The following is an 18,940-nucleotide window of genomic DNA, read 5'->3' as shown; positions in this document are numbered from 1 at the left end:
TCCTCTTGATTTTCGTCCTTTTACAATCACGCATTATACAAGACCGGCAATATTTAGTACCTTTGCTCTATCGGCGTCATACAGGGTCATTTAGGACTACATGAAACCACTAAATTCAACTATGAGACATTGATCCTTCAACGAATTCTGTCAATTTAATTATAAATACTCCATTATGAGTACCTAGTAAGCAATGATCCGCGGTGCGGTGACAGCATAATACGAATATATTTCTAATAGCATTATTTATTAATTCACTGGTAGGTGATCTATGCTGTGATATTAAAAGTGTAGCAGTACTACATCCTTACCAATAAATTCTATAGAGTTGATGAGTATTCAGCACTGTTTGAAAACGTATCTTATAAAATGGAAAATTTATTAGTGCAATAGTCAATTTTAATCCAGTGGTGAATTCCAGTAGAAAACGAGATATTACAGTTCAATTTGAAGTAACACTCGTAACGCTTGAGCACGTAAAGATTGGACAACGTGAGGAGCATTTCTGTTCATTTAAATCGACATATACCCACATAGTAAAGCTCAAGTTTTACAGCACTTGTAAACAATACTCGACGGTCGTTCGTCTCCATTTTAGCCTCTGCACGAAGGAAGGATTTATTGAAATTGTTCTGGTGTTCAGTATTGTGTACTTTAGCAAGTTCCGTTATTATACTAATACAAAACGATAATTCGTATAACTTCCGTAACAATCGAGAGTCCGCTGCACAAATGTAACTTATGTGTAGAATTTCTGAACTCGTATAGACAAGTCGTGGAACAGCAGGCAGTTTAATACAACGAATGAACATACATATCGCTTAATTGCACGTTTGTTTAAGTAAGTAGGTACGTCGAAATACTGATGATGGTAACAGATGCTTCTCTTGGGATGTAATAATCCTACCCTAAAATCTATCCCCTCGAGCCACAAATTTTAAACGGCGTCCCTCTGTTTATGGTGAAATATATGTTAACATGTAGATTCAAGCCCGCAACTTAAACTAAAATTTATTAACAGTCCCTGCAAAGTTAGAACGAATTCCCACACCGAATCAATTACACGGCGTACACTTTTGACCTATTAGTTTGTTGTTTCATGAAATTCAATTATGCTACGTAATTAAATTATGCTGTCTTATTGTTCGCGGAATCCTTTACGTTACAAAGTTTCAGCTAATTTCACTATTAATGAGGTCACGGGAAATCATCTTTGATAAGCACGATTCCACCTTTGAATGTCGATATGTTCATTTGCAGTGGATTCAAGTTGGTATTAGACATTAACTTAGAAGTTAATTAACTGTCAGTAGAGACAAGATAAATGCATAACTTGGATGTCAAAGACGGTGAAATTAAAACTAGATATGCTTGAGACGAAAAAATATTGCAAGGTGTTACAAATTACAATCAGTTGCCTTCAACTAAAAATATTGAACAATGCTTTGTATATATGTAGGGTAGTGAAAAGCACTTGCGTACACATAGATGGTGCGGAGGGTGAAGAACACGACAACTATGAATGAAAAGGTTTTTACAAAGCTTTAGAACAGTTTAATTTCTTAAATTATTCCCGTAACAAGTAGTGGATATTGTTTATTTATTTATTGTCCCTCTCTTGTTCTGGGCCCTCAACAGGGTTTCGCCCAATTACATAATGCTTTTTAGAGGTGCCCCTACAGAAGATCTTACGTTGATCTATACTACTCCGGTATTTCCCTTACGAATTAGGAAAACTCCAGGATAACCTGATTAGGAGTAGTCGGTAGAATGCTCGAAACTGATCTAAGGAAATTCCCATTTCTGCCACAGATGAAAAATGCTTACCTTAGCCCAGATTCGAACACCCGACCTTCCTGATATGTAGCCCAATAGCGTCATCCGGAAGCATGGAAGATTTTCTTATTAGTCATTTTAAACCATGGAAATCATATGTCGAAAGGAAAAACTTATTCTCTACAGTAAATGGCATTAGTCGATGAAAGTAACATTTTTGAGTTTATGGGGTGGAGAAACTTATAGCCCAGGCACTTTAGGTTAAAAAATAGACAAAATTAGTAACTAGCTGATTTTTTGTGAGTTGTTAGTGTGTGATAAGGTAAGTATTTTCTGAAAGTTCCCCTCACTTCCTCCGCTTGCTTCACCCGGTAGAGCGATAAAAAAGACTTAAGTAGCGCGAATACAATAATATCGCAATTGCTCTCCATCTCCGGCACAGTTTTGGTGGTTGTGGACTTAAATTGTTCAGAATAGTAGTCGTTATGCTAAAGAATATCCACTACAACAATTCATGGCATTTTAAACTGTTTTCTTTAAAATGTTTGATAATTTTTGTGACGTTACAATAAAACATTAAAAAATTGCAATGTCTAGCACAGATGCCACCCGCACACCTGCGTATGTCCATTTATTGCTAAGAATATGTGTACCAAATTTGAGTCCAATCGGTTCAGCCGTTTAGCCGGAAATGAGAGTACCTACAGACGGACCGACAGAGCGACAGACCGACATCATTGAGATGTTGTTTGATGTTTGATTCCACGATCTTGGTGCTTCAAAACGTGTATTTCCGTCAAAGGAGTGGGGGGTCATTTTTTACCCCACTGAAATACCCCCCTTACTAACGTGCGGATGGTAAACCACTGAACATCGCGTCGTAAACGGCACATTAAAAATCAGAGGCAAGGAGACACGAGTAGGCCCTTATCAGCTTTTTATGAGAATCACTTGCATGTCTAAATGTCCAGAGGACCATAAGGAATATCTCGTATGAGCTCGCTCCGAAGCCGCACCATTGTTGTTTGATCAGCCTTACATGAGGAAAACAACAAAGTCAGTGTTAGAAGAAACTATAGAAAAGTATGCTGCACTGATAGTCCACCAACCTACAAAGTGCAATACATTGTCGACGTAGGATTCCTTCTCAGGAAAGGAGTTTGGCCGCGACTTAGCTAACCGGGATATTTGCCATTCGTATGTCTAATAGGTACTGACACACTGGTATGAGTCATCAATGAGCACGAACGCCTGTGAGGAAAGCAGAAGATCTCGCTGTGTGGACTTGCAGGTAAAGCAAGACACCGACACCTTGATTGTGACGGTCGTTATCGAGGGGACCACTTTAGCCAAAGTTGCCGTAGTTGCGATGGATGAGGATTTATTCGCGCTTATGAGGAGCGGAGTGTTGTTAGAAAATGTTTTTCGTTAAACCAAATACTAAAAAAATAAAGGCTTTACCATACAAGACGACGTTAAAAAAAATTGGCCGCACAAAAGAGACTTTGCTCTTTTTACATGCGACGCGACGTCGGGATTCGACAAGACCTCGTCTTGATTCGGAAAAGGGAAGCAAACAGTTTGGAAATTGTTGAACGCATCTGTAGAAAGACCAGTTTCGATATACACTGTCTCTCACCAGAAAGTTTCATCATAATTCTACTTGGCCATTCGTCCTCCAACCGACGGCTGACACGGCGTTTCTCCATTCTCACCGCGTGTATCTTCAGGTACAACATTGGCTTGGAAACCACTAACACCCACAGAATGGGGATTCCGGATATCTCACGAGCAAGTCACCCCTGCACCAAGCCCCTGACGAGCTTTTTCATTTAATTATACACATGTTCGTAAAGGCCAGTGTGATAGACATTGTGACTGCGCCCGAGCTTGTCCTTCCAAGTTTCCCCCTGTATTGGAGATTGCGCCAATGCATCGATCGTATCCTCTGCAGGATGATAAGGATGTTAAAGATGCGAAATTGTAACAAAGTTCTTTATTTTAGGCGCTCTGAAAGCGCTTTATTTATTGGATTTGCGGTTAAAAAATTGCTAAAATTTACATAAAATTTCAAATAAAACACCTCAAAATGTTACGCATTGTTGCAGTGGTTATTATTTAGCACAACCACTGTCATTTTGAACAATTTAAGACCACAACCGTCAAAATCGGTGCCGTAGATGGAGCACAATAGCGATTTCATTACTTTCCGGTCACAGGTTCTTTCTATCGCTGTACCGGGTGAAGCAAGCGGAGGAAGTAAGGGTTTCAGAAAATACTTACCTTATCATATACTAACACCCCACCAAAAATCAGCTAGTTACTAATTTCGTCTAATTTAGGGCATTTTTTTGTCTAAAGTGCCTGAGCTATTATGAAGCTATCAGATCAACGATTGTGCTAGAAAAACATCGCATAACACTTGTGACAAAATCAATGAAAAACTGAGTAAACATATGTCATCCAAAACATCAGAGATCGTGTGTCCATTCAAAGTGGCATGGATCAACAAAAAAGTACAACATTCCTACAATTATGCAAATAGCTTGCGGTTGTAGCGATAATTTCACGAGATGGTTCCTTTTTAGCGCATTTCCACAAAAATAAAAAAAAAATGCGCTATTGTGGCCACTTTGTCCGTCCGTCCGTCCGTCCGTCCGTCCGTCCGTCCGTCCGTCCGTCCGTCCGTCCGTCCGCTAACTTTGCGACGCTACTAGTTTTTTTATCTTAAGAGCTATTGTTCTACTTTTTTCGCTATTTGGTTCGTTATGGTGTCGAGTCTTGTACCAAGGAAGGAATTTTTTCTGTACCGCTTACAAAAAAGTTATTGTAAAAAAAACAAAAAACCGTTTTTTTACATGTTCCATAATTTTACACTTTTGCCGTTTATTAACGATCCTAGAGATCGTTTATAATTTTGCATTGCTATCTGTCGCCTGCCGGTTGGTCTGTCCGTCTGTTCCTTTGTCTGTCTGTCCATCTATTTGTCCGTGTGAACGATAACTTTGTTTAGAAATGTTCGATCGCTTTTACATCTCCGTTAGTTATGAACTGAATTGCATGAAATTCAATATGGGCATAGCTTTAACCATATAATACGCAATGCCAAAAGTTGAATCGAATCGATTCAAAATTCACAATGCCCTTTTCGCATCTCGACCATTTATAAACCGAATTGCAAACTTTTTTACTTATAAAAGTATTTGAATGAAATTTGATACATAGGCACTTGGAATAAAGGAAAATCAAACGCCAATTTTAAAATTTGGTTTTGCGCATGCGCAGTGCCAACTTTTTTATTTATGGAAGAATTTAAACGAAATTTGATACATAGGCACTTGTAATAAAAGAAAATCAAACGCCAATTTCAAAATTTGGTTTTGCGCATGCGCAGTGCCAACTTTTTTATTTATGGAAGAATTTAAACGAAATTGGATACAGAAGCACTTGGAATAAAGAAAAATCAAACGCCAATTTCAAAATTTGGTTTTGCGCATGCGCAGTGCCAACTTTTTTATTTATGGAAGAATTTAAATGAAATGTGATACATAGGCACTTGGAATAAAGGAAAATCTTGCGCCAGTTTCAAAATTTTATTTTGCGCATGCGCCGTGCCAACTTTTTTATCTATGGAACTATTTAAGTGAAATTTGATACTTAGGCGCTTGGAACAAAGGAGAATCTAACATTAGTTTTAAAATTGAGGTTTGCGCATGCGCAGTTCCAACTTTCTTATTTAGAAAAGCATTGAAATGAAATTCTTCTCATAAACTGAAATTGAAGTAGCACGTCGACAATGGATTGCCCATGTGCAATGCTATCTTTCATATTTGTGGCCGGATTTCTACGATTTTAACAGAAGTTGCATCTTACAAATGGGAAATGAATGCAAGTGGAAATGCGCTTTATGTAAATCGTTTACGATTACTTTTTAACTTGTTCTTTATGGTCGTGTATCGAACAAAACTATTTTATAGCAGAAACCATAAAAATTATTCTAAAACTTCTGAAAATTCTGAGTTTAAGACGTCAAAAATCACAATCTAGGAGTCTTCCGTCGTTTCCATGGAAACAGTATTGTTATCTGTGCTTCACTGAACATTTAAGTGCAATAGTTTACTATTATAGTACAGGGTGCCGATTACGTGTGGAATATAGTATATATCTCTGCACGATAAGTACTAACCTAAATGCAATGCTATTTGGTATGGTTAGAAAGCATTTTTTTAAAGCTTTCCAACGACGTATCACACATGGTGGTCACTATTTAGGATTTAAAAGTTGGGGTGGCTGGGGCGGAGGGGGTTGGAGGGGGTGCGTCGCCAACTATGTCATTGTGATTCTCCCTCCGAATTACCGAAACGGATTTTGATTTTTTTAAATATCTCGTTTATTTACTAAGACATGAGGGGTGGTAAGTTTTCAAATTGCCACCCTGTATATAAAGCCCAAGTTCTATTTGGGTGAGTTAGTTTGGCACCCAGTTATAACATTTGGCGCCTGTCCGTCCGTCCGAAACCTTAACTGAAGGTCAGATGTCTTCAGTTCACAATTATCGAAATGACGCCTTTCAGCGATAGTCGACCACTTCCCGCCACCGTGGCGGTGGTCGCCCTCATTTGTATAACTCCATATGAAGCAACGTTTCTTCAAAACGCACAACTCAGTAGCGCTCCCAAGAAGCGCCACAAATTGGTCCGTGTGAAAAAGTTCTTTGCAAGTACATAGATGAAATCAGTGAATCTCGGATAATAAGCTAAAACCAACAACAAACGGGATTAGACTCCAGGTATCATCACCTTGGTTATAATATTTTTTATGTAGTTTTTTTTAATCTGCGTCAGATAACAATAAAATATACAGGGTGTCGCATATAAAAATAAACAGTTAAGGTCATTTTCGAGTAAACCTAAAACCGATTAAATTATTCAAGTATTAATATTTAAAGTTGTCACGGTGTCCTGTATATTTTGTGTTATATTAACTTGGTTCATGTGCACTATACATCTATAACCAGCGGGGCGCTACCTCTGGACGCCTAAAATGAGGTCTATACTCAAACCACGGGAAGAATATCAATTACAGTTAGTGCTCACTCAATACGTAGTACATTACTTTTACGTTTGTTACTAGGGCGACAGTTAGTCAGGTAAACTCGTTTATAATTTAATCCATCTATAACATTTTCATTTCGGAAATAAAATTATGAACCGCTCCAAGGAATTTTCCGATTACATTTACGGCGGGCGTTAGGTTTTCCGTGATTATCGACTTTTGCCTGGCCAGCAATGAATTAAATAAAAAAAAACAGGTACCCTCCAAAGAGTAATAAATCATATCCAATTTCCCAATAAAAATAGATTTGTGGTTTCTTTTATGTTTCCAAATGGGATTTGTGATTTATATAATTACCTAGTGTAAAACTGAGTAAAGCGTTTGAAACCGATGTAATTTCAAGCTTTAGAAATGCATAATTTAACAATCGGGAACAGAACAACTTCCCCAATTACAAACTTTTTGGTATAGTTCGACCTAATTGGTCATTATTGTAATATCATGCCAATTATACGAGGCGAAGCGATTTTCTGTTCTCTCCATTTACTTTAATAATTCCTGACAATTGATTCATATTAATAATAGGTTACCATGCAAATAGCATAGAGAGGATTAGTTGCTAACTATGAGTAATAAAAGTACCTATAAGACTTGAAGTTGTAGATATAAACAAGCATAGAACTGTTGCAATAACTTCGTACATTAATCGCGCGCGCTTGTAAGTCATTGCTGTAGTTACGGCCTGCGTGCCGCATGTCGACTGAACTGGCGTCGCGACGCTGACATAATAGACAATGAACGCTTGCGCAATAAATTTATTAGGTTCTCACATGCGAGGTATTGTTTCCGGAAATAAATATGTATTCAAAATGCATTTGCGATTTCTATTTTTAATTAAACTAGGTTGCCTTATCAGTTCAAAATCACAGCAATGAAGTTATCACAAATATTTAGCTTAAACACCAACACAATAATCATCTTCTTGTTGTCTTCAACTTAATGCTCACAAAAACAAACAATCGGTATGAACTTGGATTGTGATCCTATAGGAATATTAAATCTAGAAGTTGCAGTATGGTCACTTCACACAAAAAACCATTGTGGATAGAAAAATATTCTAAAAGTTGGTAATAAACGCAATGATTTATAGTCAAATAAAAATATATGGTTTTAAGTTTAATGATACATTACAGCACGGTACGGCTTTCCACGCGATTCATTGTTTAAGTATAAAACGTTATAATTTTCTTCTGCATATAAAGTATTTTTATTTTGCTTTTATTAAGCCACAAAAGTGTCGCCGTGAAACAAATTTAATTGATATATGTATTCTTTCTTTCTATATACCATTTAGTTACCCATTAAATATACTGAAGAAGGTAAAAATTTAAAAGTACAGTAATGAGGGTGGGGGGGGGGGCAATGACGAATTTTGCAGCAGGCTGAGTAGGCTAGAGCCTAGAGCGGCAGATTTTAGGGGGCGGCAATTTTGTCTCAAAAATTTTTGTCTTACAGAAATAAAAAAAAACATTCTTATACAGGGTGTGCTTGATACAAAGTCGCTTAAATAGGCAAAGTTATGCAGAATTTTATGCTAATTAATTTTCCATTTTAAAGTTTTTGTTGTTCTACACATAGCAAAGTTATGACCAAAAAATCGAAAAATTTCATTTTCGGTAAATAATTTTAAGGAACCATTAGTAATTTTTTCCTCAGCTTTCTAATGGTGCTATAAATAAAGAAAACGAGTTTTTAAAATTTAACAAAAATCGCAATATTTTGGTACTGTACACTAATGTCTGCAGGTATATAAGAAATTACTAAACACTCTGTAAAGTACACTTTTATGATCATGAATTTTTAAAATATTCCAATAGCGTTCTATTATCACAATTTAGTATTTAGTAATTTATTTGTGTAACGTACTCCACCTTACCATTAGTACACGAGTGAGCTTTTTTTTAGCTCAGAAGTTGCCCGAAAATAAAAAGTTTTAATTTCTGATCGAATGACACCAATACCAAGTCTGTAACTGATGCAGTTTTGGAGCCTTTGTAACTCAGACAGACAGACGGGCAGACATCAGCTTTTATGTGTTGAAATATGCTTCTCTATTTCAAGGGGTGAAATGGTGAAATGCGTAGTTCATTTTTTGACCTACCTTATCTTCCACTTTCTTATTTGAATTCTATAATCGCGCCACTCGGACTCGGATTTTTCTCCATTTTTTGTTCAGTTCATATCCTTCAGAAATAGACCAAGCACGTCTTCTAGACCTACAAGAAAAAGAATCAGGTGCTTGGCTGCATCTTTTAGAATTTCTATGTGCCTCCGTTTGGGTCTACATGTCTACATTTCCGCACTACGGGAACCCAATGGTTGTAATAAGACACCAAGATGGAATAATTTTGATGCCATGACAGTTTGGACGGCCTTTCGTATGGGGTGTAACGTGTGTTGATTCCCTCACTAAATCCTATATACATTTAACATTGCGAAATGCTGAAGAGGTAGCGCGAATTCGAGAAAATGATAAAAATAGTATATTAAGAAACAAGTGTATAATCAAGTCTTTAAAACTCTGGCAACGTTTAAAGGCACGAAAACCCAATTAGACAGGTGTTTAATATAGTATTTTTTTATTATACCTGCAGTATAATTTAAAAATAAGGAACATAAAATGAAATCATATTGACGTTATCTCGAATACATTTCCGGATTATTCGTAATTCTATGATCTCCATGGAAATGTTACTTGACGTTGGTTTACAAAAATCACCGTCTTTGTAAATAAAATGACCGGTTGAAGAAGATAATACACCATCCATTCAGTGGCTTATTGCAGCAGCAAAAGAAGAGTTGGTACCTGTAAAATCCAAATGCAAAAGCCTATTATAAAGAATATGAAAAGTTGTTGGTGTGGATTAATAGGAAGCACCTGGGTACCACTAGAAAATTTGATTTGAAATCTTATCTGGGTGTGTCGTAATTTGTCTGAATTAATTACAAAACCAACCATTTACAGATGAACAATAATACATAAATAAACTGAAAGAATAACAGGTACTCAGGGCTAGAATGACACATTCTACGCAACAAGCGAGAAAAGTGTCAATAATCCAAAATCTGCGGTCGCAACTGCCATTTACAATAAAGATCGCACAAATACAAAACATCATGTGATATTCCTTCCTAACTTCAATTATAGCACGCGAATGTCGATTTAGACGACACTGACTTCGTTGTAATTACAATTATAGTATTCGCCCTTTGATGGTGGAAAAAACTCCCTTTAACGGATATTCGGAAAACTATTTGCAAGTGTAAAATACGTTCCGCTTAACTCGACTTATAAAATTCACTTATCTCCGTGTAACGTAACACAACTTAAGGTAGACTTTCTCCTACAAAACTTTCTAACTGACGATCATAGAAAAAGCTGCGATACCGCTAAAACTGACCATTTTGCAACAAATAACGCACACGATTAACGCCTTCCTCTTCTATTTAAAACATTCCTTTTGTTTTCAACTTCCGGCTCCACTTTTAAAAATTCTACGTAAAGATTTCCAGATGTTTAAATGTCTTTTAAAATGTAATAAAAGTTTAAAAAATAAATTAGGTACAAGGTGATTATTTAACCAAAATGAACAACAAATAATTCTGACACAAAACGAAATCGACTTCGAAATCAAATAATATAATCGACATTGCTTAATTTCAAAAGAATAACACAGCAACGTGTAAATTTTGAATTAGTAGACAAGACTTCTTATAAGAAAAATTATCGAATATTCAACATAGTTAAGCCAAGATGGTTATCAATCGAAGGTCAATTTAGCTGTGAAAGTAACGACTTGGGTATCAGAGTTTAATAATTTTATGCTGAATTTTGCATGACTCCAATTATAAAAAGGAGGTTAGTACAAGTCTCTTGGTGTGTGGAGGTGTGTATTTGTGGATTTAATACACTCAACCATTGAGTAAATTTTGAGTATCATTATCGACCGACCGATTAGTGATTTTCTATGTTAAAGGAAGTTCAAAGGAATCTCAATCTCAGTTCATAGAAATTTGTTTTTATACCAGCCTCTTATACGGCCTCTGTCGCATTCTAGGGGAAGCAATCAGAAGGATGGTATCCTGGATGGATGGGTGGACACTTTTACTTCTGAATTCATGATATGGGGAAACTACCGCATACTGTTTGGTGATAACAGTGCATACCAATATAATATATCAAATTTTAAAGATGAATCGAAGACCACTGATGGCACAGGTGTTGGCATTTACTCCAAACGACTGAATTTCAAAATTTAACCAACCACTAGGAAAATTGTCACTCTTCTATAGCGAATTAGTAGAACTAATGATCACGTCCCCACACATATTAGAAACAAATATCGTCCCGCTACACCTTTGGGATAATGTGGATTAAGAGATACGCAGAGATAAAAAGGCAACGAAAAAGCCAATGTTATTAAATCAACCATTTTGCTGCCCATAGCCAGCTTCTCGATATAGGACATCAGCTGTAAGTAATTTAATGACATCAAAATAGCCAGGAAAAGCATAAATCCCAATGGGACTTGTTGTTAGACTGTCATCATGAAAGAAGAAAAATTAAAGTACCACCTTGAGTTTTTGACCAGACTTGTCATATATGAATCCACGTCTGCTTGTAGGGACACTTTCTATGCACTATCAATTTTAGCGCCCACCATAGGTTATTTAATTCAGTTTCCACTCCAAGTTACGTAACAATACACAACCAGCCTGAGATATTTGTTCAATAGCATGAAAATTTGACTATGTAATGAGGTGGCCACGTTTGCTCGGAAACATCACGAAAGCCTTTTTTTCTGACTTTCGCCAAAATCATTAGGTTTTCAGATTTTTGTAAAATCTAAATACCTAATAAGTCTCAACTCGATAGCGTCAAAATTGCGACCTGTACCTATCTAGGTGACATTTTCTCGGGAAAACGTGTATCTGCATAGAAAATTATGCCCGAATAGTTTTAACGGATAAATACATTTCCATAATGCACAGTACACCAAAACGAGATGACATAGAAAGTAGTTCAACTGCTTGCCAGAAAAGGGAAAGGGATCGAGGTTTAACGAAGCTTTCAGTTAAAACGAAAGGACTATTTTATTTGTTCAACACCATTAATTAAAAAGGACACGGAACTACTCAAGCAACCTATTAAAGGCTACCATTTCACTTTGCTTGTGCCTAAAATTAAAACCTTATTATGTTACGTATACGCGTATTCTAAAACTCATTAACGTAAACGGAAATTCAAATAAACCCTGTACCGAACTTCGAAATAATATTTTGAGAGCATGTAGAAAAAAGATATGTATTTAATGCTTTGAGCATCAAAGGAATAATGAGGAGGGATGCTCGCATAGGCATAAATAAAGGTAAAGTAAATTGTATTTGAAAAATTTGCTTTTTGAGAATAAATGCTTTCTGTACGTTTTCAACGAATACATATTCCACTCGCTGCTTAATATGAAATGTCGGTATTTAACACCTTTAAGATTCCTCTTGTATTCCACGTTTTATAAACATGGGAAAGGCACAAAGTGCGTACTGGGCATAAAAACATTTTCCACCTAATATTTATGGATTTATTCATTATGAATTTCCCATTTTCTTGTGCGCATTTCAAGCAAGTGTCGCCTCCTGTTGCAAGGAAGCGTATTTATTAGTATACGCTACCACTACTATACTATATACTCGTGTGTACTCATTTCTTTGGACAGGCGATAGGTATAAGTAACATTTTTCATTGAAATCTACTAGTAGTTTACGTAATAGTCAAATCGTCTTTTAGTTTACATGATTATCTGTAAAATCACTCCTTCTTATAAATACCATACAAAAAATATAATGACTAAAAAGATGCCAATATACCTATGTCATTTTTGCTCTTCTCTGCGTTCATGTGGACAGACAAAATTAATACAAGGTGCATAATGAATTTGAAAAAAAGAGATGTATTTTTAACCAAAATATTTAAATTTAATTTGTAGATCAGTGTGGAAGATGGGAGTAAGATAATTGAAAGTCGCAATAAAATAGATTATTGTATGCAATTTTCTCTTAACCATTCCGACTCGGACTATGAGCTTAAGACTTTTACTAATTACAAATTTTATTAGTGGTACATGCATTACGCTATGGCTACTTCTAACAAACTTTTTAAGTTTCCTGATCTAAATTCTTGAACACTCAGAATATGAGCTAATATAAATGCTTATATACTACAGTTTTAAAAGGTGGGATTCAGATCAACGTCTGCTTTTCAATCCGAACTCAATTGTATGTATATCTACAAACAAAATCAAAGTCGCAAGTAAATGTTGTTCTGGAAAACGTGTTGTAAAAAGTAATATCTATCTGAATATTATGCTATTCCATCTAGTAGTGACAAGCTAGTTTACCTTCCAAATGTACATTGTTCATTAAACAAAAAATCTTTATATTTACAATTAAAAACTTCACAGGTAACTCCTTAAAACGATTGGATAAGCTATTCCCGTGCTATTGTAAATCATATATACATTAAAAGAAAACGATCTCTCAAAAAAGGTTGTGCTGTGTGAGGGAGGGGTTATTTTACCTTGAAATCTTAAGTTCAAATTATGCACATCGCAGCGGTAGGTGACTTTATTAGATAGATAAGGAGGTACTTTGGTTAAAATTAACTTATGGTAAAAAGTAGTGGCATGAAGCTTATGCCTGTTATTCATATTTAACCAGAGACAATCAATGAGCTTGTGGGATATGTGATCAGTCTTACGCAACCCGTAAATAAATCTAAGACATGAATTCTGTACCCCCTGTATTTTATTTTTTGAATTAACGACTAGACATGGACCATAAACGGATTTATGGCTCAGTGGTAAGAGCATTGGGTTATAAATCCGGAGGTCGGGTGTTCGAACCTGGGTTGAGGTGAATTTTTCATCTGTGGCGGAGATGGAAATTACCTTAGACCAGTTCCGAGCATTCTACCGGCTACTCCGAATTAGGTTTTCCTGCAGTTTTCCTAATTCGTAAGGTAAATACCGGAGTAGTATAGACCATCTTAAGACCTTCTGCAGGGGCACCTCTAAATAGCATTATGCGGGTCACTCTGTAATTGGGCGCATGCCTGTTGAGGGCCCAAAACAAGAGAGGGATAATAAAATAAAATAAAATAAAATAAAATAAACTCTGTCACAAAAGTTAAAATGGGATAGAACTAGAGACTCTCACAACATTCGTTTTAGACTTATCGCTAAGGTCGTTCTATGGGGATGGAGGAGCTTAAGACCCATTGTAAGATTTTTGCACTCATGGTTGGGCCTAAACCCCGACTGACAATCTGGTAATAAATTATACTGTTCTACATACTCAAAAATTTGCTGGTAAATAATTTTTTCCAGTATTTTAGAACATGCAGGCAGTAAACTGATAGGTCGCATATCGTTAAACGATTGTGCTTCCTTAACCTTTGGAATAGGCAAAACATTTGCATGCTTCCATGCTTCTGGATATATGCTCCCTAAAATGCAACTATTGAGTATGTTTGTCAAGAAGGGTAATATATGGGCAGCACAATCGAAGCATTTCTATATTGATACCATCAGACCCTAAAGCGTTACTTTTAATGCTTCGAATAACATCAGAAACCATATTTTCGCTAACTGTCCTAAATTGAAGTGGCGAAATACGTTTATGTAAATTATCATAACATTGAAATTGTTTTAATGGGATATTGATACATGGTACTTGATTGACAAAGAATGTATTAATTTCCTCAGGATTATTGAGATGCTCTGGTATTACTGACTCTGGATGAGAATGGAGGCTTAACAGTTTCAATTTATTCCAGAGTTTCCTTTTATTAGCATCTTTAAGGATGTGATTGAAATACGCCTTTTCATTTCTGGCCATTTCTAATGGTAATAATTCCATGGCTGATTGTGATTGAAACCAAATTTATTCGTTTATCGTCTCGCATAGTCGCCATCGGCACGGCCATGGAATTATTGCCATAAGCAATACATTGTAGACTCCGAGGCAAAAACGCAAGATTAATTTCCAAATAAAATAATAAGTGTTTATTTAGTATCGATGATTTTGTAATTTTTCTCTCTATCGAATGACATAAAAATCCAGTATGGCGTCCATAAGAAAGTTGATGTGATTTACTCGAAATAAATGATAAAAATGAGAAACTGAGAAAAATTACTGTGTTTGTTTAAACTATTTTTTGGTATAAGAGGACTAATTATAGATGAAAGTGCGACAATCGTCGCAATCGTATTAAAAATTTAAAATATCAGCCAACCTGCAGAACAAAATACACGTCAAGCACATCAAATGCTAATGGCGTACTTACAATGCAACCAGAAGAATAACGCAAATATATCTCAGTGCCTTCAGAGTATTAGAAAGGCTATAGGGCGTATTCCACAGTTGAGAGTACTGAAGAATGAATTAAAGAGTCGCATCAGATCGATTCAAGAACAATCAATTCCCGCCTACTGGACAAGTTTGAAAAAGATATCCTTAATGACGTCGACACTCCTGCTTCAAAAATGCAGGATATAAAATACAGTTCAATTGAATCCCCTGTTCGCGAAAGAGAGATACTGGGGATAGTGAAAGCAGCAGCAGACATAATTTTAGAGGATATTATAATATAATATTACTGAATACACGCCCACTGACAAATTTTCCAAGGCTTCCACAAATTTTCCTCACTCTCAACAACCGTTATATCAAAGACCAAAAAAGTTTAACAAATTTCTGGAAAATGCGATTTCTGAAAACTACTCTTTTCTAGTTAAAATACACCGAAAGGAAAATATACGAGAAAATCTGAAGAGAGTTTCAATTTTTATCGGCTTTTTCAATATGGCTGGAGGGGAGGAGAGGGTTGGAGGGGGAAGAATTGCGGATTTTGCATTTTAAACACCTACTAACCATCTTAGACAACACTTCAGAAATTTAGAACTACCGGACCATTTGTAAGGTAACCTCCTTTTTGTCTCTATTCACTGGATTAATATGTGTATGTAACGTTCTTTGCAAAGACGAGGGTATTATACCCACCAGGGGATCTACAAAGATTGTATTTTTATTTCATTTCATTTCGTTTGTATTTTTATTTTTTTGGTGTGACTGGTCGATACTTCGATGACTGTTTCACTGGAAGGCCCGCTTCCCTTGGCTAGCCGTGTCCATTCCCTTTTTTCCTACCGGTTCCCTGCATATACTATTACGGCGTATATTCTACGGCAAGTATTCAGAGAAACTTTTTCCTGAGGGCTAGTATTCCTGCGCCAATGTATCTCAAAAGTCATATTATGCGCCTTTTTCCAGGAAACTTCAATTACTAGCATTTTTAAGCTAAAAAGGCCCCGTCACTATAGTATTTTACATTATTAGCCAGGTAAGTGAGTTTTTACTGGCGATAGGAGAAGTTGACTGGCGAGCCGTCAGGCGAGCCTGTCATCTCCTAGAGCCAGTAAGAACTATTACCTGGCGTATAATGTACAATATTTTATTTGTTACTCATTTGTAAACGTAAATAATTAGTTCTTAAATTGATCTTGAAGAAATGTTTAAAATATCATGTGATCCATGTAACAGAGACTTCGCATTAATTCTGGCCAATGAAATTACTAGATTACTAACTTGTAAAATTTTTACAGGTCAGCTGTCAGTTTTACAAGTCAGTTGTCAGTTTTACAAGTCAGTAGCGTTTAAACATGACGTTTATCCGTTTGCGTTTTGTCTTGTTAATCAACGTTTACAACTGAGTAACAAATAAAATAGTTTTTAAGTCACTAAATAGTGAACGATAATTATGATAGGCATTGTCCAGTTGCGAAACTAACTAATTCAGATTGGTGTCTAAACGATTATATTGCAGTTTTTCTTCCTTAATATTTAGAACAGATCCTTAATATTTAAGTTTGGAAAATAATGTACTACCTCACATTCCGGAATTCGCGCCAGATCTTTATTGGGCAGGGCACGAGATGGTGTGTGAAAGGAACCTTGAACCTCGAAACAGGTTTAATTGGATAGTCTCTAGAATAATAACTGGGAGAACGAAGGGAACTGCTGCATAACGTGTTATTTGAGCTGTAAATAAAGAGATACAAATATACGACAAACCAATCTTCCATTTAAGAAAAATTGAAATTTTACTCGTTTTAAAATGACTTGCAAATCCCATAGGACACGTGTTACGTGTTGTTAATCGCACAGAACGAAAGCCGGAAGTGGTCGAGAAGGACATTAATCATCTATTTAATTACCTACAATGTAATTAATTACCTTAGCAGAATTCAACTGTCCTGCTCCCACAAGTTTTCATTTTCCAGCTTTTTGAACGTGTAAGTAGATCAAGACTGACAACCCTTAATGCCGACGATTTCAAACTGAAATGCAAAGGAATTATTATAATACTACTTTTCTAAGGAAGTTACATTTTTAAATGATTTCAAATCCTCGCTCTCTTATTTTATCTTCGACTTGCAGGCTTCCCTGCAGGATTATTCAGAAAATTTTCAGTAGGAAACCTCTTTAAAATTGTTTTTTTTTAGCTTTGGGATTTAAATAAAAGGGATTTCACAATTTAAATTAAAGGCCGGGTACTCGTTATTTCAGTTATTCATATTAAAATATGGGCGATTACAACGTAGCATACACTGAACTTCTGCACTGCAGTTCTATACTTAAAATTGATAGGTATATCAGAAAAAAAATGGGTTTGGAAGATAATTATTTAAGATATGGTTTTTCAAATGAAATAACAAGTAATTAATATTCACGCAAATATGATTATGTGGGTTGCTTTAACCTATAGTCCGTTTCTGATGTCCGTGCAGTAAAGGAATGCGCCTGCGGCTATTTTCCAGTAGCGCACCATTTCAACATACTTTAGGATTTCAGCTAGGATCTAATACGTTTCTATTAATATGATATCTATATACATTTTAATGTTTAATGATTATACATGGTAATTACACTTGGTTTAGTTGCATATATTTTTGGAATGCATTCTTAATAATTTGTACTTAATGTGCATGAGCAATTGTTTTACCCATTTGCACGCCCATGAACATTTTAAACGTGTAAATAAAACCATTATAAGCTCATTAACTATTGTCTAGGCGATCCTTTCAAACCCTTATTGCTATGGAGCGTACTTTTCCTATTTGTCCGCTTTTAAATACTGGTTTTCAAAAGGAAATTGCGTTGAGGCTCTTTAAAATTTTTCGCTATATGCACATTCCTTTACTGCACGGACATCTGAAACGGACTTTAGTTACTGCTGTATCCGCATATGTAAGATTTTTCCAATAAAAAATATACACTCATTATATTAGTAGGGGAGCTAGCACGAAATCCACTGAACGAGAATGATCAAAATTTTAACCGATGGAATTCCATTTTGCCCTATCAGAGTATGCTAAAATCGATCGTCTGCCGCCTCAGGTCATAATACTTAAGGCGCTGCGGGTACTTCTTGCGGTACCAATTCTGAAAGGTTGTTTTTCGAGAAAATAAGTTATACACCAAATGAAAACGTTGATAATAGCTCTTAAAAAAATATTTAAAAAAATCGCGAATATTTGATAACTCCGTAAAGAAACAATTCTTAGTCGGTTTTTCACGAACTTTCTACGGATATAACTAGGTTACGGTTGGACGAATGAAGCTGATTTTTTTTACAGACTGATGATAGGTACTACTAATGACTTAACGGTGTTTCGTTTTTAAATTTTTTCTCTAATTATAAGATTATCTTATTATCTTAACATTATAAGATATCTTATAATTAGAGAAAAAATTTAAAAAAGAAGCACTCTCATAGTCATTGGCTGTACCTATCATTAGTCTGTAAAAAAAATCAGCTTCATTCGTTCAACCGTAACCTAGTTATATCCGTAGAAAGTTCGCGAAAAACCGACTAAGAATTGTTTTTTTACGGAGTTATCAAATGCGCGCGATTTTTTTCAATATTTTTTTAAGAACTATCATCAACGTTTTCATTAGGTGTATAACTTATTTTCTCGAAAAACAACCTTTC

The 18,940-nt window shown here is 35.8% G+C and overlaps 1 protein-coding gene across 2 annotated transcripts in view; it reads right to left on the bottom strand.

Annotated features, from left to right (window-relative positions):
* Positions 1-7,579, bottom strand: part of LOC116167230 (lachesin-like) — a 63,376-nt gene extending 55,797 nt beyond the window's left edge. For both annotated transcript variants that reach the window (XM_031482506.1, XM_031482505.1), the window contains exon 1: positions 7,474-7,579. In XM_031482506.1, the coding sequence (XP_031338366.1) occupies positions 7,474-7,558 (85 nt within the window). In that variant the 5' untranslated portion in view covers positions 7,559-7,579. The remainder of the gene's footprint in view (positions 1-7,473) is intronic.
* Between the last annotated feature and the right edge of the window lie 11,361 nt (positions 7,580-18,940).

Source organism: Photinus pyralis, unplaced genomic scaffold (assembly GCF_008802855.1).
Source record: "Photinus pyralis isolate 1611_PpyrPB1 unplaced genomic scaffold, Ppyr1.3 Ppyr1.4_LG3b, whole genome shotgun sequence".
In the NCBI taxonomy this organism is placed as follows: domain Eukaryota; kingdom Metazoa; phylum Arthropoda; class Insecta; order Coleoptera; family Lampyridae; genus Photinus; species Photinus pyralis.
Note: the sequence above shows the minus strand (reverse complement) of the source record. Positions and strands in the feature narration are given on the sequence as shown.